The following is a 23,940-nucleotide window of genomic DNA, read 5'->3' on the forward strand; positions in this document are numbered from 1 at the left end:
CAACAAGTTCACTCACTCTTCATTCCTTGCGTCCCATCCCCTTCCAATCATCATCGGCTGACTGACATACTCATTCAAACATACATACATACATATATATAACACATTCATTCAATCAAACATATAATCAAACAGAGAGAGAATGTCAAGACGTGTCTATCCAACAGACCCAACCAATCTGTTGTCAACAGATGCTTCACTTGCTGCTGGACAACAGCCAATGATGGGCACAATGCCACCTCAACAGCAACAACAGGGAATGCCATATGGCAATGATCAATCAAACATGATGATGCAACAACAGCAGCAGTATCCACAACAGCAACAACAACAGTATCCACAACAACAACAACAACAGATACCATCACCAACTCATACATCGACAACACCTGCTGTTGCTCCATTGCCAGTGACGAATGCATACTCAACCTATCCAAGCAATCCTTCACCAACATTCCCACCCGCCGTCGCCACGGCAACCAACAACTACAATCAGCAACAGCCAATGCAGCCAATTCAGCCACTTCAGCCACAGGCCCCTCCCCCAGCTGGCGGTCCAACTCCACAGACCACATTCCACACATCCAAGCGACACTATGTAGTTGACCCAGACAATGCCACACCAGTGGTCAACGCAATGTCTTCAATGTCACTTGGTGAGCAGAATCAGCAGCTGCAACAGCAACAGATGCATCAGCAGCAACAGCAGCAGCCATACTCAGGCATGCCAACCCAACCAACCTATCCAGTCCAATCACAACCATATGCTCCACAGCCAACCTATACACCATCGCCAGCAGTGGTGCCAACCCAGCCATACCAACCACAACAGCCAGTGGTCCCACAGCAGCCCTATCAACCGGTCGCCCCTCAACAACATGCTACATTCCCCGGCCAGCAGCAGCAACAACAGCAACAGCAACAGTATGGATACACTGGACAGCCACAGCAACAGCAACAGCAACATCAAGGCTACACTGGAGCGATGCCAGTCCAAGGCCAGACACAACAGCCATATCAACAGCAACATGCCAACATACCATACATGCCAAACCCAATGCAGATGGCCACTCAGCCCATGGGCTCCGTGCCCTATCACTCACAACAAGGTGGCAGCGGCGGCCTACCAACAAACATTGAGCAGACCATGCCTACACCAGAGAACCTCTGTCCCAAGTCCTACCTGAGAATGTCAATGAATGCCATCCCCAGCCAGGCATCAATCCTCAGCAAGATACACATTCCACTCGGTTGTAGCATTCATCCATTTGCCAATGATGAAGCTGTAAGTGTACATACACTCCTCATTCATTCAATCAATCAGCTGATCAAACTTACTCATTCACCCGATCAATCAACCAATCAATCAAACAGAACCCAGTGCCGGTGATCTCATCGACCATCGTCAGATGTAAGAGATGTCGTGCCTACATCAATCCATTCGTCACATGGTTGGATGGTGGTGGAAGATGGAAATGCAATGTTTGTGATATGATCAATGATAGTATGTACTCGCATCAATCGACTACAAGGTGTCTCGAACCTTTACTAACTCATTCAATCATATACAGCTCCACAAGACTACTTCAGCCCAATCGATTTGACAACTGGCAAGCGAGCCGATATTGCCACTAGACCTGAGCTGCAGAGAGGATGCGCCGAATTCTTGGCCACGAGCGAATATACCATCCGTGCCCCACAGCCACCCGTTTACTTTTTTGTCATTGACGTCTGTTATGAATCAATCGTCTCTGGAATGCTCAACACTGCCATAGAGGCAATCAAGGCCTCGCTCGATAGTAAGTATTACTCCGCCACGCACTGCCACCCACTCACTTACACACTCATGCTGACTCACTCAACTCTTACTTAGACTTGCCAGGAGACACTAGAACACGCGTTGGCTTCATGACGTTTGATGATTCACTGCACTTCTATAACTTGAAGTCGAGTTATGGACGTCCACAGATGTACGTTGTGACTGAGATGGACAGCATCTTTGTGCCACCATTCGAGGAGTTCTTGGTCAACCTCAAGGAGTCCCGCGCCATCGTCGACTCCTGTCTAGACATCATCAAACAGATGGAGCGAAAGACACAAAAGGTCGAGTCCTGTCTCGGCTCAGCTTTGAAGGCTGCCTTCCAAATTTGTGTAAGTACCATGTTTGATCAAACTGGAACCATTCCAGACTAACTCACTCAATCAATCAATCAATCCAACACACGAACAGCAAAAGGTTGGAGGCAAGATTGTTGTATTACAAAGTTATATACCTAGAGGACCATTTGGAAAGCTGCCGATTCGTGAGTTCCAGTCGTTGTTGGGTACAAAGAAGGAGACACAGCTGTTGCAGCCACAGGACGCTGGCGACTTTTACAAGGAGTTGGGCCTCAACTGCTCGAGCCACCACCTATCAGTCGACTTATTCCTGTTTGCCACCGACTATGTCGATGTAGCCTCGTTGTGCTGCCTGCCCCAGATCACGGGCGGTGAGCTCTTCTACTACCCCGCTTTCGTTGCCAGTCGCGACGGCCAGACGTTTGCCGCCAATCTGATGCAGGTGCTGACCAGACCCACGGGTTGGGAGTCGGTTATGCGTGTCAGGACCAGCCGCGGTCTCACCACCAACGTCTACCATGGCAACTACTTCCTCAAGTCGTCTGACCTGCTATCCCTGCCAACGATCGACGCCGAAAAGTCCTTCACACTGCAGATGGGCATCACGGACAACATCACCAGCAAGTACGTGGCAGTCCAGTGCGCGCTCCTCTACACTCACTCGTGCGGCGAGCGTCGCGTCCGTGTCTACACGGTCAGCATCCCCGTCGTCGTGTCATACGCTGAGCTGTTCAAGCAGGCCGACATCTCCGTCGTGGCCAGTCTGATCAGCAAGATGGCCATCGACAAGGCCCTGGCGTCTAGTTTGTCAGACGCGCGCGAGGCCATCGCAAACAAGTGCGTGGACATCCTGACGGCCTACCGCAACATGCTTACATCTGGCGGCTCGCAGACGTCCAACTCTGTCACGCTGTCGGCACAGACACCCAAGCTACAGCTGCCCGAGTCACTGAAACATCTGCCTCTCTACGTTGTAGCCATGGTCAAGAGCATTGTGTTCACATCGCGCCAGACGCACCCAGACATGCGCGCATTCCACATGCACCGCATGAAGATGGTGGACATCACATCGTGCCTCAACTTTTTCTATCCACAGTTCTACTCGCTGATCCGTCCGCCCCAGCAGGCCGACCACCAGGGCGACGCCACACTGCCCACGGTCTCTGCACTGCCCACCTCGATGAAGCTGTCGTCCGACCAGCTGTCGCGCGCTGGCATCTTCATCCTCGTGAATGGCTTTGCCATCTACATGTACGTGGGTGAGGCGTGTCCACCCGAGACGATCCGCGACGTCTTTGGCTGCGACTTTGTCCAGCTAGACGCACTGACTTTCCAGGGCCTGCCCACCATCGACAATGACAACTCTCGCTATGCGCGCAAGGTGTTGGAGATGGCACGCTCGTCCTATCCCGAATACCAACGTATCTCTCTGGTCAAGTCCAACGACAAGCAGCAAAGCATCGACTTTACATCGATGTTGATCGAGGATCGTACTCCAGAAGGTGGCTCCTACTATGAGTTTATCATGCAATTACAGAATAGACTCCAACAAAAGAGTTAAAATCAATCCAATCATTCAATCATCCAACAATCCAACCATCTCAATCAATCCAATCATTCAATCACTCTCTATCTCCCATTGACAAGCAAGCGAACTCCCCTCCATTCCATCAACTAACCATTAATAAAATCATGTCATCAACAATAATTATTATTACCAGTTTCACTCTGGACAAGTGTCCAGAGTTTGGACACCTTATGTGTTTATCTTTCTAATGTTACACATCCACCTCCTGTTATTATATATATAATAGAAGTGGACACATCTCCTGGATCAGAGACACAAACGAACAATTAAATGACTCTGTAATAAACCAGGTACCTTAATTAATTAATTAATTGTCAAGATAGACTTGGCTTAACTTGACTTGTATTTCCCTTTTTGGAATGCAATTGATTATTCGGTGAAGTGGGTTCACTCAATTTGATCAATCATTCACACACACAAACATAAAGACTAGACCGCATACACACTGATGATCATTGAATGAAGCATTGCCACAACAATGTCTCAACAACAGGAACAGATACGAATACTACAGTTACAATTACAACTACAGATGCATCAGAGACAACATATGCAGGTGCTGAGTATACTTGCAGGTAGGACTTACATCGATGTCAGAGACCTGTTGGCATACTTTAGCGCGTGTAAAGCCTGGCATCATATGGCCTCGCGCCACGCCATCACCCAGCAGCTCTACCAGCAGTATGTGGCACTGCACCTGCTGTTGCTCAAGAAGATGCGCGTCGTGCACTGGTCGCACCAGTTCAACCCGCTGCCTGCCGTGCACGCCCTGCCGCCCCTGGTCAAGCTGCGCACCGACCTGACGATGCTCAACGACCTGATCGCGCTGGTCCATCTGCTGGACCACCGCAGCCACCTCAACGTCATCCTGGAGAACAACAGTCTGTTCCACTCAATCGTACAGGGTCACTACAAGGACATGGCATTCATCGACAAGCTTCTCTGCTACGCGATACTCTACTCAAACGAAGTTCTCCTGTTGTTTATCGTGCGACTGATCACATCGTTGCAGCAGGTCTCATTTGGCAGCATGTTCAGGTCGATCGAGGGTGTCCCAGGCGCCGTGCCAGTGGGCAGCACCCCCTCAGGCGCGTCGTCATCATCGTCGCTGCGTCTTTCGAGCGGACCCAATCAACATCAGCAGCAACAACAACAACAGTACACGCCATCTCCCAACGAACAAGAGTTGGCACTCTTTAACATCACATCGTGTAGACATCACATCTTGTTGACACCCCTGGCACTGTTCATTGCGTCGGCCTACCCTCAAGGCGGGTCATCAGTACTCAAGCAACTGCTGTCACTAGGTCAAGCGTTGTATAGTGTGACGATGAAGTTGGTCGTATCACAACGTACGCCACTATTCCTGGCTGCATCAAGAGAGATCACATTGACACTGTTGCAGAACAAGGCAAAGAACAATGAGAAGGACTCATCTGGCATGCTGCCCATCCACTACCACTCACTCGTTGGCAACCTAGAAGTGATCAAATGTCTCCTAGACGATACAACAGTCAATGCACAAGACCTGGCACAAAACACTCCATTACATTGGTCCTCACTCAAGGTATGATTGGATTGTGGAATGATCCCACCCCACCGATCACTCACTCACCTACTCACACTTCCTCCTCCTCCTTCAGGGTCACCTGCTCGTGGTGAAGACATTGATTAGCTCGGGCGCACGCCTTAATATTGCCAATGCAAAGGGAAGGTATCCTGTACATAATGCAGCGATGGAGGGACACATCGACATCATCAAATACTTTATAGACCTGTACACAAAGGCCTCCCAAAAGGGCACGATCAGATCATCAAATGGAAGTGCATCGATACAGATTGCCGACAAAGAGAACAACACTCCAATCGATCTGGCCATCCTCAAGAATCACTTCTACGTCACATTCGAGCTGCTCAAATATGAAGGAGGTATGTGTTGATGTTTGGTTGATCGATCAATCATTGAAGGAACTGTCACATACACTCATCATACTCACATTCAATCAATCACAAACATCATTAGTTCTGTTGCAATCTGATGAGTTTGACTTTATGAACGGAAGGAAGATTGGATCTGGTGCATTCGCCGATGTGTACTTGATGCAGTGGCGTGGACGACAAGTGGCCGTAAAGAGAGTGAAGTATGACAGATTGCTAGAGTCTGGCAAGTCTGACGAATGGATCAAGGGCAAGTTCTTGCTGGAGGTGGTACTGATGGTGTATGTATCAATCTCAACCAATCCAATCAAAAGATTATCCACTAACATGAACCCATTAATCGACGATCGAGTAGCAAGCTATCACATCTTTCCAGTTTTGTAAAGTTATTCGGCACAGTAATTGAACAAAAGGAACTGCTACTGAGTATGTTATTGCTGCTGCCAAACCTTATCCATCATGGACAAGACTAACATCCCCCTCTCGAACAAACAGTATTGGAGTTCTGTTCACATGGAAGTTTGTACAATATATTGAACACAATTGGAAATGATGATGTGATTGCTACACTTCCATCAATCAACATACTATCACTGAGTATTGCCAATGGAATGGCATACCTTCATGGCCTGTCACCACAGATCATTCATCGCGACCTCACCTCACAGAACATCCTGCTTGACGCAACAGGCTCATCAAAGATTGCAGACTTTGGCATCTCACGATTCAAGAATGACATTGGCGACAAGACTATGACATCGATTGGCAATCCAAGATGGAGAGCGCCCGAGGTCACCAAGGGCGAGAAGTACAGCGAGAAGGTTGACGTGTTTGGATTTGGAATGATCCTCTATGAGATGTTCTCGCGACGCATGCCCTTCCACGAGTTGGAACCGGTGCAGGCGTCGTTCAAGGTGGCCAGTGGCGAGCGACCCAGGATCCCGCCCAACGTCGACTCCCGCTGGGCCAAACTCATCCAACAGTGTTGGGATCACAGCGCGGCCAATCGTCCATCATTCACCGAAGTTATACAAATAATCCAACAACTACCGATCTCCAACATCAAGCCATTCTCAGACATCCCCATTCAGGTCAATGAGACTCCAGTCACCTCCAGCGTGGACGTTACAATGTCCTATGAAGGTTCATACGAGACCTAAGCAATAAAGTATACATAGCCCCAAGCCAGGTACTCGACTCGTCATCTTATTTTGATCATTCATTCATTCTTTCGTTCGACCAATCATCTGTCCCTGCGATATACATATAACTGTGATTGATTGATTGGTTGATCGATCAACGTAGTCTGTCTTTACAAAGCATGCTCAAGTTGTTTCAATCATTCATTGGCAAATGGAGCTTCCATAGAGACATCGCTCACTTTGCACCAGGTCTTGGCGCAGCATCAATGCCATCGGCTGCTGCTGGAGCATCATGTACATTGGGCAATCCCAGATCATCAACATCATCGTCATCAATACCAACAACATCGACCAATCCATTTGGAGTCGAACGTATGACAGTCGATGGACAAGCATCATTCACAACAATGACATCACAAGATGATGCCAACTCGTTGCAATACGAGGAGAGTGGCATACTCATTAGCAATGATAATGCCGGTACACCAGTCAACCAGCGATATATATATAGGTATCAAGACGACAGGATACATGTCTACTTTGATGCAGTGCCAAACGATGGACGACTGCTACATAGTCTAGACTTTATCAACTCAAATCTTGCCACAGGACATCATTGGTGTCCACCCGACACCTACGATGCCACATACGAGTTTGTCAATCCACACGAGTTCCATCTAACATACTGCGTTCAAGGTCCAAAGAAGAACTATAAGATGACAACAGTGTTCAAGCGACGAGACAACTAGTGTGTCTCGTGTTGCTTGCGTCATTCATTCATTCATTCATAAAGCTCAAAAACTAGACTTGTACATCAATCATCTCTATCAGTCTCCTACTTCATCTTTACCTGTACATAATACATATACACCTCATTCTTCATCTATTGCTTGAAAGCTAGTCCTACATATCGATCGATAATGGTTACGAAAGCACAAATAGGTCTGTTTCTGACTGTCGTTGCTACTGGATCACTGATAGTATGGATACACAATGATCAGAATGATGCAAGAGCTGTACGTATCATGTCGCCTACATCGTGATTGATCAATCATCTAATCAACTTGACATCACATGCGACATATATATAGAAGATGAGACAGGGCGTTCTGAAAGACATTGAGAAAGAGAAGTGGAAAGAGTTGAACAGAGGCAACAAACCAGATGACAGTAAATAGATTAGTACAATAGGATGACTGACTGCTTGGAATGGATTGGTCGTGTTAGAGGGTTGGCTATTTATTGAATGAGCATAGGAATGTGAGGGGATTGAAGAGCAATGTGATCTAATTTGTACAGTTTGAAGCTGGTTGATTGATAGATGGTCTGGAGAAGTGAGTTATTGTTGTTGTTGAATTGGCTTGTTGGAGTAGTTGTTGGATCTCTAGATGGTGGAAGGTAAGGGAAGGATTGGATTGGATTGGATTGGGTTTGGTGAAAGTGGCGCGAGTATTGACGGCTGCTATTAGGTCATCTGATTGTTTAGTGGTGCTTATGATTCTTCATTCCTTTTAGGTGGCCTCGATCATGATGGCGTCCTGATGCGGCCAGCATGAAGTATGATAAGATTACAAACAGGAATGCAAGCAAAACGATCAATAGTAAAAATCTCTCTGTAAATCATGATGAGTTATGTTAGTGATCAATCCCGATCCAGTAATCAAGCTGGTATCCATGTATACATACTCCTTGATTTCTCAAGTCTCTGCACTCTGTCTTCGTATTGATCCACTTTGCTCTTTAGTGAATTGACCTGCTTCGACAGCTCTTGAGTGGCACCAATGTTCTCAAATATCAACGCTTGATTCTTGATGACTAACAGGTTCTCCACTTCTCTTCCATTTATATATCTGTTTCCAATCGTCTTGATTGATTGTGGTAATATGGCCTATGTATGATTGGATTGATGATGATTAGTCTTCACTATAATATATGATTGAATGATTGGATGAATGTATGTATACTTACACCTAACTCTTGAGCGATGACACCTCTATCTTGGTTGTCGTATGGGTCCATTCCATTCATTAACATCCACTCTGGATGCAGCTTGTAGTCGTAGATCTTCATTCTATTTACATTGTCGAGATTCTGCTTGCTGTCCACACCCTGGACATCGTATTTGATTCGGAGATCTGAAGGATGGTAGACACCCTCGGAGGCATAGATCGTTCCCTGCACCGAGAGCGCGAACGTCGGGTTGTCCACATTGATGCCAACCTTGCCGTTGTAAATGATGGTCTTGTCGGCCTCGCCTCGCGTCCACTCGCATCCGCCCAGCTTGGTGGTGTTGAAGCTGGCCGGGATGTTGCTGACAGACGCCGATTGCTGCAGGTTGTTTGTGGTCGATGACGCTGTCGGGATCAGGTTGTTGCTCAGGGTGAGCGTGGGGCGTGGGGAGTGTCCAGGCGACTGCAGCCTCATCGAGGAGAAGTCGGGATAGGTGGAGAGGTTGGAGCCGAGCGTATTGAATGGTGAGCTGGGCTCGGCGGGGGTGTGCGCGGGACTGAGGTCGGTGGCGGCGGGCGACACTGACGGTGAGCTGATGGCCGTGCGCACAATTAGTGCCGGCGATATGTAAGAGACTATGCAGTACTCTTGTGCCATGCAGCGGCCCCAGAGCGAGACGACCAGCTGGTTGTACTCTTGGTGTGGGTTGGGTTGTCCATTCCTGCGTGCATTGTTCAGTGTGGCCTTTCTGAAGTGCAGACGCTGTATCGAGACAAGTGATCCAAACTGGATGGCCACGGGCTTGGGTGCATGCTCGCCCTGCTTCTCACGCTTCGAGTTGGTCTGGAACAGCTCGACCTCGAGCTCGGGCTGCACATTCTCCATGCGGTTCTTGATGCCCTTGATTGTGAGTGTCAGGCCGTTGATTGGGGTCTTCTGGCCGTCGATGATCAGGTAGGATGGAGTCTGTGTTGGGTCAACAGATGACGATGTAGGCATGCCGTTATCAAAGTGCTTGGGATAGGAGGCTGTGATGTCGAGCTGGAAGTGGTTCCTGCGACAGTAGACCCACGAGCTGTTGACGTAGGAGAAGCCCTTTGAAGCGATGATCTGCAGCTGGGGCACGGGCATCTCCTCGCCGTTGGCGTTCATCGTCCTGTACCATTGCTCCTGCTGGTAGTGTGTCCATTGGAAGGGTGGGTCGCGCTCGCCGTACGAGATCAGTGGCGACAGCGGGTCCGAGCCATCGTTCTCCAACGACAGATAGTTGTCCGAGTGCATGAGTGGCGAGTGTACGGGCGAGTGATGTGGTGAGGCGAGTGGCGAGTGCTGTGGCGAGTGACCGGGCGACACGCCGCGAGGCGACAGTCCCATGGGATTCATCATACCCATGCCGCCAGCGGCCGTCGTTGTGATCGAGATCTGTGGAATGGGATACAAGGTCGAGGACATGATTTGTTGTGGCTGTTGCTGTTGCTGCTGCTGGGGTTGTGGCAGCTGGAAGGAGCCCGAGTTGGATGGGGACGAGGGTGTGTTTGATGAAGTGGGCGAGGTGTTGAACTGGTTCTGGAAGCCGGTCAGCTGCTGCTGGTGTTGCTGCAGCTGCTGGAATGTGTCCATCAGGTAGGAGCTGCCCGAGCTCTGCAGGCCGCCGGGCGACACGCTGATCTCTGTGTAGGTGCCGTCGTCGTTCTTCACCTTTCTCTTCTTTGTATTGCCATCGTCAATTATTGAGTTGAATGTGTTTAGTGAGTTGCTCAATGTGTTGGGTGGGATGAGCAATGGTGGAATTTGATGTTGTTGTTGTGGTTGTTGTTGCTGTTGCTGCTGTTGTTGCTGTTGTTGTTGTTGGACAATACTATTCATGTAAGAGTCCATTGACATGTCCATCATTGGTTGTTGTTGCTGTTGCTGCTGTTGTTGTTGTTGCTGTTGCTGCTGCTGCTGATGCTGCTGCTGATTCATGTTACTGTTGTAACCGTCCATTGTTTATATTTGATTGTTTGTTTTAACTATATTATATATACTATTAATTAATTATTAATCAATCAAATAAATATAAATATATATATTATATGTTGTAAAAGAAGAGTTGAAGTGAATGAATGATAGCTATCAAGTGGGTGAGTGATGTATGGTGTGAGTGGGTGTGTCTGAGAGGGTGTGTGCGTGAGGGTATGTTCCTCTAGCTTGAAGGGCACAAGAACAACTAAGTGAGGAGAGATATCTGAAGAGTGGGTGAGTGAGCGAAGGAAATGGTTATGTTTATGTGTGTTTGTTCCTTTACCAACTGACACTTTGAATGAAAAAATAATATAAAAAAAGAAAAAGGAAGTTTTTATCTAACCCGTTCCTTTTGTTTGGTATCAATAATCCGTTACAAAGTAAAAAAAAAACAACTTTCAAATACTACTGTTTAGGGGAAGTTCCTTTTTTGGAACTAAATGTTTGAATGTGTCGTTAATTCATTAGTCCAAACAAACAACAAAGACAGACAGACAAAGAGATAACAGAATGGCTGATGAAGTTGTTGAGTTCGACAGCAGTAAGCTTGGAACAAAGGAGCAGTATGTACTCAATGTTTGAATGATTGAATGATTGAATGAATATGAATGAATGAATACTGACTCGCTCAATCATTGGTAGTTGGGAGGAATGTTATGATCGTGAGATTAACTGTTTCGATGAGAGTGGCGATGTTGGAGAGATATGGTTTGGAAAGGCATGTTTGAAGAAGATGTGCAAGGAGATTGCTGCACTTGGTGATGTGTCAAAGGACGCCGCAGTGTTGGATATTGGATGTGGCAATGGTTATACTTTGGTCGAACTACATAGGCTGGGCTTCACCAATCTACATGGCTCGGACTACTCGCCCAAAGCCATCGACCTCGCCACGAGGATTGCACAAAGCGAGAACATACCCAGCGACAACATACATTACTTTGTCGACGATATACGCAGCTCAACAGTGTTGGATCATACATACGACATCATAGTGGACAAGGGAACGTTTGATGCGATGGCCCTCTCTGACGACAAGGAGCAGGCACGCGAGGATTACCGACGCACTGTTATACGCACGATCAAGGCTGGTGGCTACTTTGTCATCACCAGCTGCAACTTCACACAGGCTGAGCTGCAGACATACTTTGGCGGCGTTGGCATGTTCATCTTCCTGCACACAGTACAATATCCCGTGATGCGCTTTGGTGGCTCCCAAGGCCAGTCGCAGACTACATGTGTATTCCGCGTGCCAGCTGCCGACAGTGGAACTTCCAGCAGCACTTGCCATTAAAGGCAACAGCACCCCCACCAAGTTGTGTGTGTGTTCCGCGGAAGTTAGGTTCGCACATCTCGCGAATTGTTTGCGATCTCCGCAGTCGGCACCAAAACAGGAACAAGTATGAATCTACACAGAGGCAACTCCAACTAAAGTGTGTGTACTTGTCGACTTAAATGTGTGGGGTTGTTGTCCAACCAACCAACCAAGCAACACTGATGTAAATGATGTTGTGTGTGTGATGGATACATTCAATCATTCATTCATTCACATCAAATACATAATACATATACACATACACACAAAGAGATAAACAACACTCAATAAACACAGGTCTAGTCTTGAGCGGTCATCAATTATAAGTCATTCATTCACCTTTAAGTTATACTCTACTACATACACACATTCACATCACATCACTTCACAACATCATATCATACATATACCTACATACATAAAACAACATATAGGCAACGCAGCAGTAGCAGTAACAGCATAGGAGTAGGCAAAACATATTTAAACACTCTATTGAGTCATCAATCAATCACATTCAATATCAATCATTCATACATAACATTATCACAAATAGAGAGAAGATGACAGAAGTTAATGATTATCTCTATTGTGAATATCAATGTCCAAACTTTGATGATACCAGTTTGGATGAGATAGTTGATCCTGAAACTGTAAGTCCACATACACATCAAACGACCAATCAATCAATCAATCAATCACTCATGTGAACCAAGTACTAATACAATATTAGCTAATATTCAACCAAAACAAAGACAAGTTGGAGAAACTATCTAATGAGTTACTATGTGGTAAAAGAGTTGTATTCGTCACTGGCGCAGGACTGAGTGTTCCAAGTGGTTTGGCAGCATACAGAGGAACAAAGCAAGCAACATGGGAGAACTTCATCATGGATTGGGGAACGAGGAAGAAGTTCAAACAGAACCCGACCAACTGGTGGAACCAATTCTGGCTGCGCACTCACGAGAAGCAAGAGTACATCGATGCTCAGCCCAATCCAGGCCACTTTGCCATCTCCAGTCTGGTTGATCTCTGCAATGTCCGAGTGATCACACAGAACATTGATGAACTCCACCTGAAATCAAAGATCCCAGAGCCCAAAGTCATAGAGATCCATGGACGAATTGGACTCTACAAATGTATCAAACCAGGATGTATATACTCATACGACAAATCAATCAATGACCTGGATATCAATCGTTATGGTATGTTCATGGAATCAATCAATTCATTCAATCATTCAAACAACAATACTAACCAATCATACATAGCAATCAACAACACATCTATGAAGGGAGGTGATCTTATGATTAATGCACCGGATTGTCCAAACTGCCGCGCACCTATATTACCACAATCGTTGTTGTTTGATGAAGACTACAACTCACATTCATTCCTGCGATATCATGACGCAATGAACTGGATTGACAATGCCGACGTCTTTGTATTTGTCGGCACATCATTCTCAGTGGGCATCACAGACGAGATCGTCTATCAAAGCAAGCAGTATGGCAAATCATTGTACAACTTCAACCTCTATCCCGAGGAGAAGATCAAGAGCATGGTCAACATTCTTGGCGGCTCCGAGATCACACTGCCAATGCTCGAGCGAATGGTCATCTCCAAGGCACTGAAGCGCACTGGTCCACTGATATGGCGAGAGAGCAGTGTCAAGTCTTTGACCATGGAATCATCAAAACAGTATCCATGGTAACTAGTTTGTTATATGTTAGCGCGTTCGTTGTATACATCATCATCATCATTAAACATTATTAATATTAATGGATGGAATCTTGGCGAAAGGTATTGAAATGTATTTGCAAAGTCGCGAGCATTTTAGATGGAGTCGACACATGTGAAGTATGTGCCTTCGACGCACTGTGGTTCGATGGCCTCGTACTTGGTACACTTGATGCAGAAGTCGTCGCATTGGGCGGCGTAGAGCTGGCCGTTCTCACACTTGATGCTGTTGGGTGCGGCACATATTGGGAAGGGAGATATGGTGAATGCACCTGGATACGTGCCATTGCAGTCGACTGATGTGTACTGGTACATGGCGGCGTAGCCACGGTAGGTGTCCAAGATGAACTCAAAGTCGCGACAGGTGTTGTTGGCATAGTATCCGGCCGAGTTGGTGCATGTGTCGTAGGGCAGCACGGTGACATTGTCATTGACGTTGCAGTTGTACTCGTCGTAGTGGTAGGAATAGGCGGCGGTGGCATTGCAGGTGTAAGTCCAATACTCGTAGACACAGATGCCCTGCACGTAGCCATCGATCTCGACCACCTCGGACTGGCAATCGGACGAGTTCAAATAATTGTTGACATAGTACATTGGACTGGTGTCAGCATTCGACAGACCTCCAGAATGTAGTAGCAGTGTAGAGCACAGCAATGTGCAAAGTACAAATAATGTCAATTGATTCATTATCTATCTGTTCTTGTTCTATTTTATCTGTTTGTATTTTATATATGTAAGTAAGTTGAATGAATTTGAATGATCCTGAATACGATTGTGTACACAATCCAATCTGATCCAATCCATTCCAAAGTTTAATTGTTGTCTGATGGACACAGAAGGCCCTAGTCTAGGTCTTTGCATGGGGGTCGTTTCAAACAATCAAAGGGTACCCCCTTTGCTACTTCCACTGAATTCCGTTTCGGAACTGGAAACACGGGTGTAATGATGGTCGATAATCGCTATCATTCGCAAACAATGGGGTTTTTTTATGCATATGGAAATTCATGACAACCATCATGGTCAACCTTGGGGAGGTACAGTATTAATACAATGATCATTGACCCTTCGTTTGACTATTCACAACAACAGACGACACTTCTCTATTCTAACAATCGGGTAGATAATCGTTCGCTTAGATATTATTGAAGTGAAGTTCATTAAATAAGATTAAATGACAAGCACACCATCTTGATTATGTTCGGGACAACAGGACTATGTTGCTAGATAGTGATAATGGTTGGATAGGATTGACTACTATGATGATGATGATGTATCTTGTGGTTTTGAGAATTTTCTCATTCAATGTGTATTAACAAGTTTGTTGTTTAGGGTTGGTGGAACACTCTTGTTTATAAGTTTACTAGTCCATCATTTGGTATTAACAACTAAACTACACACACACACACATAACTATAAGTTCAAACTAATAGACTGGAAATCAAATAAACAAGTTTTCAAAAGTATGTCTTGTTTGTCTGTCTTTGGTTTCGAATGATGATTGATTGAATGAATGTCATTCCACCCAAGACCACTTCATCAAGTTTGGACACCACTTCAATTTTTAATTTTTAACCTCATTCTGAAGTTGACAACCTCTTGCACTCTCACTCTCACCAACTCATTCACTCACTCTTGCTCACACTCTTATTGACAATCTATCTCTATCTTGCTAATATATATATATACATCTAGTTCAAATAGATATATACATACATATACAATATACATACTAAATAATGGAAGGAGCTAAAGAGGAAGTACCACCACAACAGACTGAGCAGAAGCCAGTTGACAAGAAGCAGATGCAACAACACAAGCAGGCACCAAAGGAGAAGAAGGAGAAGGCCCCAAAGGTCCAGCTTGTCCTCGCCAACCCAGAGTACGTCGTTGAGAGAATCAAGATTTGGGATGAGCTCAAGGCTAAGCATGATGCTGAGATTGCCAGTAAGTTGATCATGTTGTTGTTGTCGCGTGCATACTGAGACAGACTTACTAATGCTTGTTGTGTTGTAAAGACTTGCCCGATGTACCAATCAAGGTAACCATGCCAGACGGAAGTGTTCGTGACGCTTTGGCCGGTAAGACCACCCCATTGGCCATTGCCAAGTCGATCTCCAACAGTCTTGCCAACTCGATCGTGTCGTCCACCGTGAACGACCAGGTTTGGGACATTGCCAGACCACTCGAGAAGGACTGCAACCTCGTCCTGTGCAAGTTTGACACTGAGGCCGGAAAGAAGACCTTCTGGCATTCATCTGCTCACATCCTTGGTCAAGCCATGGAGAAGGTCTACGGTGGTCAACTCTGCATTGGACCAGCCACCAACGAAGGCTTCTACTACGATATGGCTATGACTGACAAGTAAGTTTTTCCCGTGTGTGGCTAATATGGACCAAGATACATGATTGCTCACATCATTCATCACTCAATCAATCAACTTCAACTCATTGTAAACAACAGGATTGTGTCATCTGATGACTTTGCAACCATTGTTGAGGTTGCCAACAAGATCATTCAGGAGAAGCAGCCATTCGAGAGATTGCATGTGCCACGTGACACTGCCCTCGAGCTGTTCAAGTACAACAAATACAAGAAGGAGATTATCTCCAAGATCCCCGCCGAGGACACCGTCTCTCTGTACCGTTGTGGCACCTTGGTCGACCTCTGCCGTGGCCCACACGTTCCCAACACTGGATACGTCAAGGCCTTCAACGTCGTCAAGAACTCCAGTGCCTACTGGCTCGGCAAGGCCGAGAACGACCCATTGCAGCGTGTCTACGGTATTGCCTTCCCCGACAAGAAGCAGATGGACGAGTACGAGAACTTCATGAAGGAGGCTGCCCTTCGCGACCACAGGAACGTCGGCAAGAACCAGGAGCTGTTCTTCTTCCACCCATTCAGCCCGGGCTGCGCCTTCTTCCTGCCACACGGCGCCAGGATCTACAACAAGTTGGTGGAGTTCATTCGCCAGGAGTATCACAGGAGAGGATTCACTGAGGTCATCACCCCGACCATGTTCTCGCAGCAGCTGTGGGAGAAGTCGGGTCATTGGGCCAAGTACAACGAGAACATGTTCAACCTCAAGTGCGACGATCAGAACTACTCTCTCAAGCCAATGAACTGCCCCAGCCATTGTCTGATGTTTGCCAACAGATCGCGCTCATACCGTGAGCTGCCCATCCGTTTCGCCGACTTTGGTGTGCTGCACAGAAACGAGCTGGCCGGCGCCCTCACCGGTCTCACCCGTGTGCGCAAGTTCCAGCAGGACGACGCCCACATCTTCTGTACCCAGGAGATGATCGAGTCGGAGATCAACAACTGTCTCATGTTCATGAACCACGTCTACGGTATCTTTGGCTTTGAGTTCACCCTCGAGCTGTCCACTCGCCCAGAGAACCATCTCGGCGAGGCTTCCCAGTGGGACATGGCTGAGAACCAGCTCCGTGACGCCCTCAACAAGTTTGGCAAGCCATGGAAGCTCAACCCAGGTGATGGCGCCTTCTACGGCCCCAAGATCGACATCCACATCACCGACGTGTTGAAGAGATCTCATCAGTGCGCCACTATCCAGCTGGACTTCCAGCTGCCAATCCGTTTCGAGCTCGAGTACATGGGCAGCGGACCAGAGGAGCGCCACCGTCCCGTCATCATCCATCGTGCCATCCTCGGCTCCGTGGAGAGAATGATGGCCATTCTCATCGAGCACACTGGTGGCAAGTGGCCATTCTGGCTGTCGCCACGCCAGGTGCTGGTGGCCACCGTCAGCGAGAAGTACATCGAGTACGGCCAGCAGGTGGCTGCGTCGCTCACCGACGCCGGCTTCTTCTGTGAGGTGGACGTCTCTGACAAGACCCTCCCCAAGAAGATCCGTGAGGCTCAGCTCGCTCAGTACAACTACATCCTTGTGGTTGGTGAGGAGGAGACCACCAACAAGACCGTCAATGTTCGCACCCGTGATAACGCCGTTCGTGGCTCTATCTCTGTTCAGGCTCTGATTGACGAGTTGAAGCAAGTCTCCAAGGAGTTCAAATAAACATGGCCGCCCAGCCCACCCCCCTTTCTCTCCCTTTCATTAACTCACTTATTAGTTGGCCTTATGCTGGCGTGGCGGGGATTGATTGAATGATTGATTAATTGATTGTTTGGCAATAGATTCGGCGAGGTTTGTTGTTCAAACCTTGTCAGATGCTGATCGTGCCATTTTTGGGCTACGGGTTCAAACGTGATTGGTCAGAGGGGTTGTTTTGATCATGGGTTGTTTGGGGGTGATTGGAGAGTGGGGCGGAATCAGAGATTAGTGTTTGGTCAATCCATTCACTCACACATTCATACACATAAACACACACTCACAATTATATATATATAAAGAGATACACGAAATTGTACATTTTACAACATACACACACACTATACACTCAATCAATCTTTAATATATATATATCTGGAGACCAGGTTCATTGTCAATCAACAACACACATACATTCAATCACACCCACTCAATCAATCAACACACACTCACGCTCTCTTTACTACCCTTACCTGTTATATACTTATAACCCACATTCATCCAATCCAATCCCAACCCATACACTTTACCTCGAGGTCATCTATCATCCAGACCGACTGACTGACTGACTGACTGACTGATTGACATACTTATAGACTGACTGACTGCCTGCTGCAATTCAAGTCAACAACTCTCACTTCACTCAATCAATCATTCATACTATCAATCAATCAATAACTCACCATTATAATAATAAGTTAAGTTAAGTTAATAATAATAACAACCGAATTGAAGAGAGAATATCTCAATCTCATAGTCACTCGAGTGTACAGTCAAGGCCTGATTGATCACACAACAATCGCACCTCCCCCCAACAACAACAACAACTACAACAACAGTCATACGCACAATATCCCCATTAACAACATTAACAATAGTTATAACAATAGTAACAACAACAACATGATCAAATCAAGAATACTAAATTGTATAAAGAGTGGAGGCAATGAGTTGGAGTTGAGCCAACTCAAGTTGAACAAGTTCCCGCCAGAGTTGAAGAAGCCTTTGTCAAAGTCACAACAGATGGTCATAAAGTCATTGGACTGCAGTGCGAATCAGCTTAATGATCTGCGATGGGACCTGTCGTCAGACTTTGACCAACTCGAATCACTCAATGTGGCCAGCAATCCATTGTCCTCAGTGCTGATGATCGGACTGCCTGGCGCAGGCTGGCTGCGCGCACTCTCACAGATCAACCTGTCCAAGTGTCGATTGACACGTCTTGGCGCACTCGATCTCCAACAGATGCCATGTCTGCGTCGCATCAATCTGTCCAGCAATGACATTGTCGAGATCAACGATCAGGCCTTCAACGGACTCGCGCAGCTCGAGGACTTGGACCTCAGCTTCAACCAGTCGCTTCTATCGCTGCCCTCCTCACTGTTCCATCACTGCGCGCAGAGCCTGTCAGTGCTCAACATGGCCGGATGTCAGTTGCAGAGCATGGCCAACATCGTCGTATTTGAGAAGCTTGGCGATCTGAACCTGTCGGGCAACTCGATCGATGAGATGCCCGAGTCGATTGGACGTCTCTCGCGACTGCACACACTGCACCTGGGCAACAACAAGATCAAGCACGTGCCACTATCGATCGGACACTGCTCGGCACTCAGGAGCATCGTCCTCACTGGCAATCCAATCGAAGACTACGAGACACTTGGAGCAATGACCGTTGGCAACGATAAGCTTGTGGCGTTCCTCATACAGCGCGCAGGCGGCGCCATTGGCCAGTCGCACAACAGCACATCACTCGAATATGGCGGCGCCAAGCACAGTCGCTCAACATCGCCACAGAACGTTGCGGTCGGAGGCTACATGGGCTCGGCCAACTCGTCGTCCTCTTCACCAGCCATCAACATCACGACCTCATCATCACCTCTGCCGATCACCCCACCACACTCCTCGTCGCCGTCTCCCTTCTCCCTCTCGCTGTCACAGTCGCCTGCACGACCTGGCATCGCCGCGTCATCGATGGCACCAGCGTCACCACATCTAACCGAGCTGGACGTGGCCAAAGAGAAGATATACGTGCTGATACGCTATGACCTCAAGGCCAACATCACGGCCATGTACGACAAGATCAACAAGGCGCCAAACATCGACGAGATGGTGCAGCTGGGCAAGATCGTGCGCACGACACAGGCCGACTCGGAGCGACTGGCCGCGCTGCTCTCCTACAAGAAGTTCCACTTCACGATGACGGTGAGCACGGCGTCGCTCGTCACGACCAATCCGCAGACACCCGACGAGAAGTTTATATATCTCAAGCAGTTGCTCAAGTCCAAGATCGAGATGATACTCGTCTACTCTCGATCCATTATTGATCATCTGGAAATCTGTAACAATATTAACGAAATCAACAACATACTGGAAATAATTCAATCCCTCACCAATAAGTATTCATGTCAAGTTCCTACTACCATTACTCCTTCTACCACTCCTGCTACTACTACTCAGCTGTTGCAACAACATGTTTAATATAATAATAATAAATAATTAATTGCCAGTCTTGTATCCCATTGAATCCCTTTTATCCATCTTTGAATGAAAGCAAACACACCACTTTGCATGAATCAATCACAATTCAATTCCAATCACTCACTCAAACATTGAATGAATGAATGAATGAAGGATAGATAACTAGGATCAACAACAACAACAACAACAACGTTATGGAATACTAATATAAGGATAGCAGTGCACTTAACATAAGTACTCAGAGACATGGCAAACGAAGAGAATCATCATAATAATATAGTCGACAACATTAATAGTAATAGTAATAGTAATAATAGTAATAGTAGTAGTAGTAGTAGTAACAATAGTAATAGCACCAATGGCAACACATTATATCAACCAAAGAGTATACTGATCACAGGTGGTGCAGGATTTATGTATGTTTAATCATTGATCGTATGATTGAATGAATGATGAACTGACGATTGATCATTACAGAGGATCACATCTAGCTGTACATCTATCACGATTGTATAGCACATATCACCTAGTCGTGCTGGATAAGCTCGACTACTGTTCAAACATACGTAATCTGAGTCAGGTCTCAAGTCACAAGTTCTACAGAGTAAGCTGCACTAGTTGACTCAAACATGATTGATTGATTGATTGACACAAATGTTGTTCCAACATAACAGGGAAACATATTGGACGCTGCATTATTAGATCGTATATTCACATCAGAGGCCATCGACACTGTTATACACCTGGCCGCTCATACTCATGTTGGTAAGGAGATCATCACATCATTGTTGACACAATCTTTGGTCTTGCACAGTGCTGACACTACATCCCTTCAATCATTCAATCAAAGACAACTCATTTCACAACTCAATCATATTCACTGAGAACAATGTACTGGGGACGCACTATCTGTTGGAGTGCGCTCGAAGACATTCTATTCAACGCTTCATCTATGTGAGCACGGACGAGGTATATGGCTCACCTGAACATCAACTTCGCAAGGGTTCAGTGGAGAACAAGAGCATGCTGTTGCCAACCAATCCCTATGCAGCGAGCAAGGCGGCAGCCGAGCATCTAGTTCAATCATACTACAAATCATTTAACCTCCCATCAATCATCACCCGTGGCAACAACGTCTACGGGCCGCATCAATACCCTGAGAAGATCATTCCAAAGTTCATCAACCTTCTGTTAGCCGGTGAACAATGGTAAGTCCATGCCAATTACAAATGGATGCATGTGATCACACTGACTGACTCATCGCCAATCATGGATAGTACAATACACGGTAATGGACAGAACATGCGAAGCTTCTTACATGTGGACGACGTAGTTAGAGCATTCGATGTGGTACTGCACAAGGGAAGGGTGGGCGAGACGTACAACATTGGCACAGAGTTTGAGATATCCAACATCGACGTGGCCAAGACTCTGGTCGAGCTGATCACTGCTGGCGACACATCCCAACAACAACTACACAAATACTTGTCGTTTGTGCCCGACCGTCCATTCAACGATCAGAGCTACTTCCTCAACAGCAACAAGGTCAGACAGCTGGGGTGGTGTCAGCAGGTGGCCTGGCGCGAAGGTCTTCAGCGAACAGTCCAGTGGTACAAAGACAACGAGCACTATTGGGATCAAGCCAGCGATGACAACGACAGAGAATCGCAACAACGAGTTTGACGATCATCGTACATGTATATATTACAAGTGAAGTGCTCGCGACAATAATGTTCAGTTAAGTAAAGTCATTGAACATCACATGTGATGCCCATCGCCAAACATTGATGATATTGCTGCTGGATGATGGATGATGATGTATGATGATTGCTACTGCTGTTACTGTTTATTCCTCTGGCTCCTCATCGCTGTCATAGTCCTTGTCGTACTTCTCATCGTCCTCATCATCGTCATCATCGTCAAAGCCCTCGACGATGGGCTCCAACTCTGCTTTGATCTGTGGATCCTTGGCCAGGTCGGTGGGCCTCTCGCCATCTCTGTTTCTGATATCTACATTGGCCTTGCCGAGGTTGACCAGCACCTTGATGCAAGGCAGACGTGCACGTCCGGCGGCTTTGTGGAGTGGGGTGTCGCCCACCTTGTTCTGACAGTTGACGTTGGCGCCCACCTTGATGAGGATCTCAATGACGTCGGCGTGGCCGGCTGTGGCGGCGTAGTGCAGCGCCGTGTTGCCCAGATGGTCGGGTGTGTCCAGTGGCACTGACTTCAACTTGACCAGCTGTGCAATATCTTCGCAGTTGCCACTTCTGGCACTTGAGAACCAGGCATCGGTGAATGACATGCCAGAGTCATTGGCATCGTTGCCATTGTTATTGTTTGTATCAGACATCATGTGTATATGTATGTCTTTATATATATAAATATGTGTTTGATTGATTTAATGAATGAATGAATGAATTGAGTGAAGTGTTATTGATTGATTTTTGTTGTGTGATCAGAGTGAAGTTTGTCCAAAGGTCGTAATCAAAATGTTTGAATCAAATTAATTTTGCATCCTTTTTATGTGAATTTGATTGATTCTTCAAAGGGTCTATTCAAACCCATTTAATACTGTCTAGTTATTACTTGTTCCAAACAGATAACGATGAATACAAATACATAAATTAAGTTTGAAAGTATGAAGGAAGAAGTGTTTGGTCGACCCACAAACATAAAACAACACAATCAAACATTAGGATGAAGTTAACTATGTGAACCAAACATTGAAGTCTGGATGCCTCCAAGTGACATTCATACTAACAAACTTATTAATTGAATAATAGAGATTACCGCCTTATTATCACTTTGTGGTGGAAACGATCACAGTAATAAGAAGGCCTTCGATATTATAATATAGGTCCTTATTTGCCTTGGGGACCACCACTAACCTATCACATAATCAGGTGATCACACACATTGATCAATGTGGTGTGTTTGAGTGTGTGTGGATATAATTAGCAAGGTGTGGGTCCAAACAAGGTGTGTAGTTACCACACACACATAGACACAATCAATCGATTATTGATTGGTCACATGATGTTGTCGGTTTGGTTTCCAAGCTCATCGAGTAAGTGTGGTGTGTTTAATTGATATAATCAATCAAATGATGTTGATTTATAGTGGATGATGGTGATGGCACATGATGCGTGACCATTGGATTGGATTGGCTTGGCTCTGAATGATGTTCAGGTGATTACCTCCTCAATCTTAGTAACACACATTACAATGTAGTGTAGTAGTACTACCTACCTTCACCAACACTAACATCAAGAATCAACATCAACATCAATCAATCAATCCTTATCGACCCACCCGACACACATACACACATTAGTGGATTGTAAGTAATAATGATGATTATTATTATTATTATTATTATTATTCAATATTATTTGGATGTGTAATATTACCAATTTAACTTTATACACCATTGGTATGGTCCATCATCAAACTTAAATAACAACCACATATATTCTCACTTCCACCATCATCGCCATCTACATCATCCATCCATCCATCAATCCATCCAATTCATTAAGTCAATATTGGTTGGACGAACATCTGTTCTGCGTATTTAATATTATTGAGTTGTGTTGTGTTGCGATTG

The 23,940-nt window shown here is 46.2% G+C and overlaps 11 protein-coding genes across 11 annotated transcripts; 8 read left to right on the top strand and 3 right to left on the bottom strand.

The window, feature by feature from the left end:
- Positions 1–127: 127 nt before the first annotated feature.
- On the top strand, positions 128–3,670 carry SAMD00019534_122920 (hypothetical protein; the record flags this gene model as incomplete). The annotated part of the gene is made up of 6 exons (XM_012892507.1): positions 128–351; positions 439–1,285; positions 1,375–1,504; positions 1,572–1,799; positions 1,868–2,151; positions 2,231–3,670. Coding segments are annotated over 6 exons (3,153 nt in total), but the record flags the coding sequence as incomplete, so codon positions are not given.
- Positions 3,671–4,169: 499 nt separating this feature from the next.
- Positions 4,170–6,774, top strand: SAMD00019534_122930 (hypothetical protein; the record flags this gene model as incomplete). The annotated part of the gene is made up of 5 exons (XM_012892508.1): positions 4,170–5,273; positions 5,350–5,635; positions 5,730–5,925; positions 6,000–6,070; positions 6,140–6,774. Coding segments are annotated over 5 exons (2,292 nt in total), but the record flags the coding sequence as incomplete, so codon positions are not given.
- Positions 6,775–6,956: 182 nt separating this feature from the next.
- On the top strand, positions 6,957–7,532 carry SAMD00019534_122940 (hypothetical protein; the record flags this gene model as incomplete). Its single annotated transcript, XM_012892509.1, has 1 exon — positions 6,957–7,532. A coding segment is annotated over one exon (576 nt), but the record flags the coding sequence as incomplete, so codon positions are not given.
- Positions 7,533–8,268: 736 nt separating this feature from the next.
- On the bottom strand, positions 8,269–10,722 carry SAMD00019534_122950 (hypothetical protein; the record flags this gene model as incomplete). Its single annotated transcript, XM_012892510.1, has 3 exons — positions 8,269–8,399; positions 8,473–8,674; positions 8,755–10,722. 3 exons carry the CDS (start codon positions 10,720–10,722, stop codon positions 8,269–8,271), a joined length of 2,301 nt encoding a protein of 766 aa, XP_012747964.1.
- Positions 10,723–11,250: 528 nt separating this feature from the next.
- Positions 11,251–12,031, top strand: SAMD00019534_122960 (hypothetical protein; the record flags this gene model as incomplete). Its single annotated transcript, XM_012892511.1, has 2 exons — positions 11,251–11,303; positions 11,383–12,031. 2 exons carry the CDS (start codon positions 11,251–11,253, stop codon positions 12,029–12,031), a joined length of 702 nt encoding a protein of 233 aa, XP_012747965.1.
- A 581-nt stretch (positions 12,032–12,612) lies between these two features.
- On the top strand, positions 12,613–13,760 carry SAMD00019534_122970 (hypothetical protein; the record flags this gene model as incomplete). The annotated part of the gene is made up of 3 exons (XM_012892512.1): positions 12,613–12,702; positions 12,783–13,254; positions 13,321–13,760. Coding segments are annotated over 3 exons (1,002 nt in total), but the record flags the coding sequence as incomplete, so codon positions are not given.
- Positions 13,761–13,885: 125 nt separating this feature from the next.
- On the bottom strand, positions 13,886–14,476 carry SAMD00019534_122980 (hypothetical protein; the record flags this gene model as incomplete). The annotated part of the gene is made up of 1 exon (XM_012892513.1): positions 13,886–14,476. The coding sequence occupies one exon, from the start codon at positions 14,474–14,476 to the stop codon at positions 13,886–13,888; it is 591 nt and encodes a 196-aa protein (XP_012747967.1).
- Positions 14,477–15,525: 1,049 nt separating this feature from the next.
- Positions 15,526–17,822, top strand: SAMD00019534_122990 (hypothetical protein; the record flags this gene model as incomplete). Its single annotated transcript, XM_012892514.1, has 3 exons — positions 15,526–15,733; positions 15,805–16,150; positions 16,250–17,822. The coding sequence occupies 3 exons, from the start codon at positions 15,526–15,528 to the stop codon at positions 17,820–17,822; spliced, it is 2,127 nt and encodes a 708-aa protein (XP_012747968.1).
- A 936-nt stretch (positions 17,823–18,758) lies between these two features.
- On the top strand, positions 18,759–20,333 carry SAMD00019534_123000 (hypothetical protein; the record flags this gene model as incomplete). The annotated part of the gene is made up of 2 exons (XM_012892515.1): positions 18,759–20,193; positions 20,266–20,333. 2 exons carry the CDS (start codon positions 18,759–18,761, stop codon positions 20,331–20,333), a joined length of 1,503 nt encoding a protein of 500 aa, XP_012747969.1.
- Positions 20,334–20,579: 246 nt separating this feature from the next.
- Positions 20,580–22,016, top strand: SAMD00019534_123010 (hypothetical protein; the record flags this gene model as incomplete). The annotated part of the gene is made up of 5 exons (XM_012892516.1): positions 20,580–20,749; positions 20,811–20,937; positions 21,008–21,098; positions 21,184–21,541; positions 21,611–22,016. 5 exons carry the CDS (start codon positions 20,580–20,582, stop codon positions 22,014–22,016), a joined length of 1,152 nt encoding a protein of 383 aa, XP_012747970.1.
- A 166-nt stretch (positions 22,017–22,182) lies between these two features.
- Positions 22,183–22,686, bottom strand: SAMD00019534_123020 (hypothetical protein; the record flags this gene model as incomplete). Its single annotated transcript, XM_012892517.1, has 1 exon — positions 22,183–22,686. A coding segment is annotated over one exon (504 nt), but the record flags the coding sequence as incomplete, so codon positions are not given.
- Positions 22,687–23,940: the final 1,254 nt, after the last annotated feature.

The sequence above is a fragment of the Acytostelium subglobosum genome, assembly GCF_000787575.1.
Source record: "Acytostelium subglobosum LB1 DNA, scaffold: scaffold40, whole genome shotgun sequence".
Classification (NCBI taxonomy): Eukaryota; Evosea; class Eumycetozoa; order Acytosteliales; family Acytosteliaceae; genus Acytostelium; species Acytostelium subglobosum.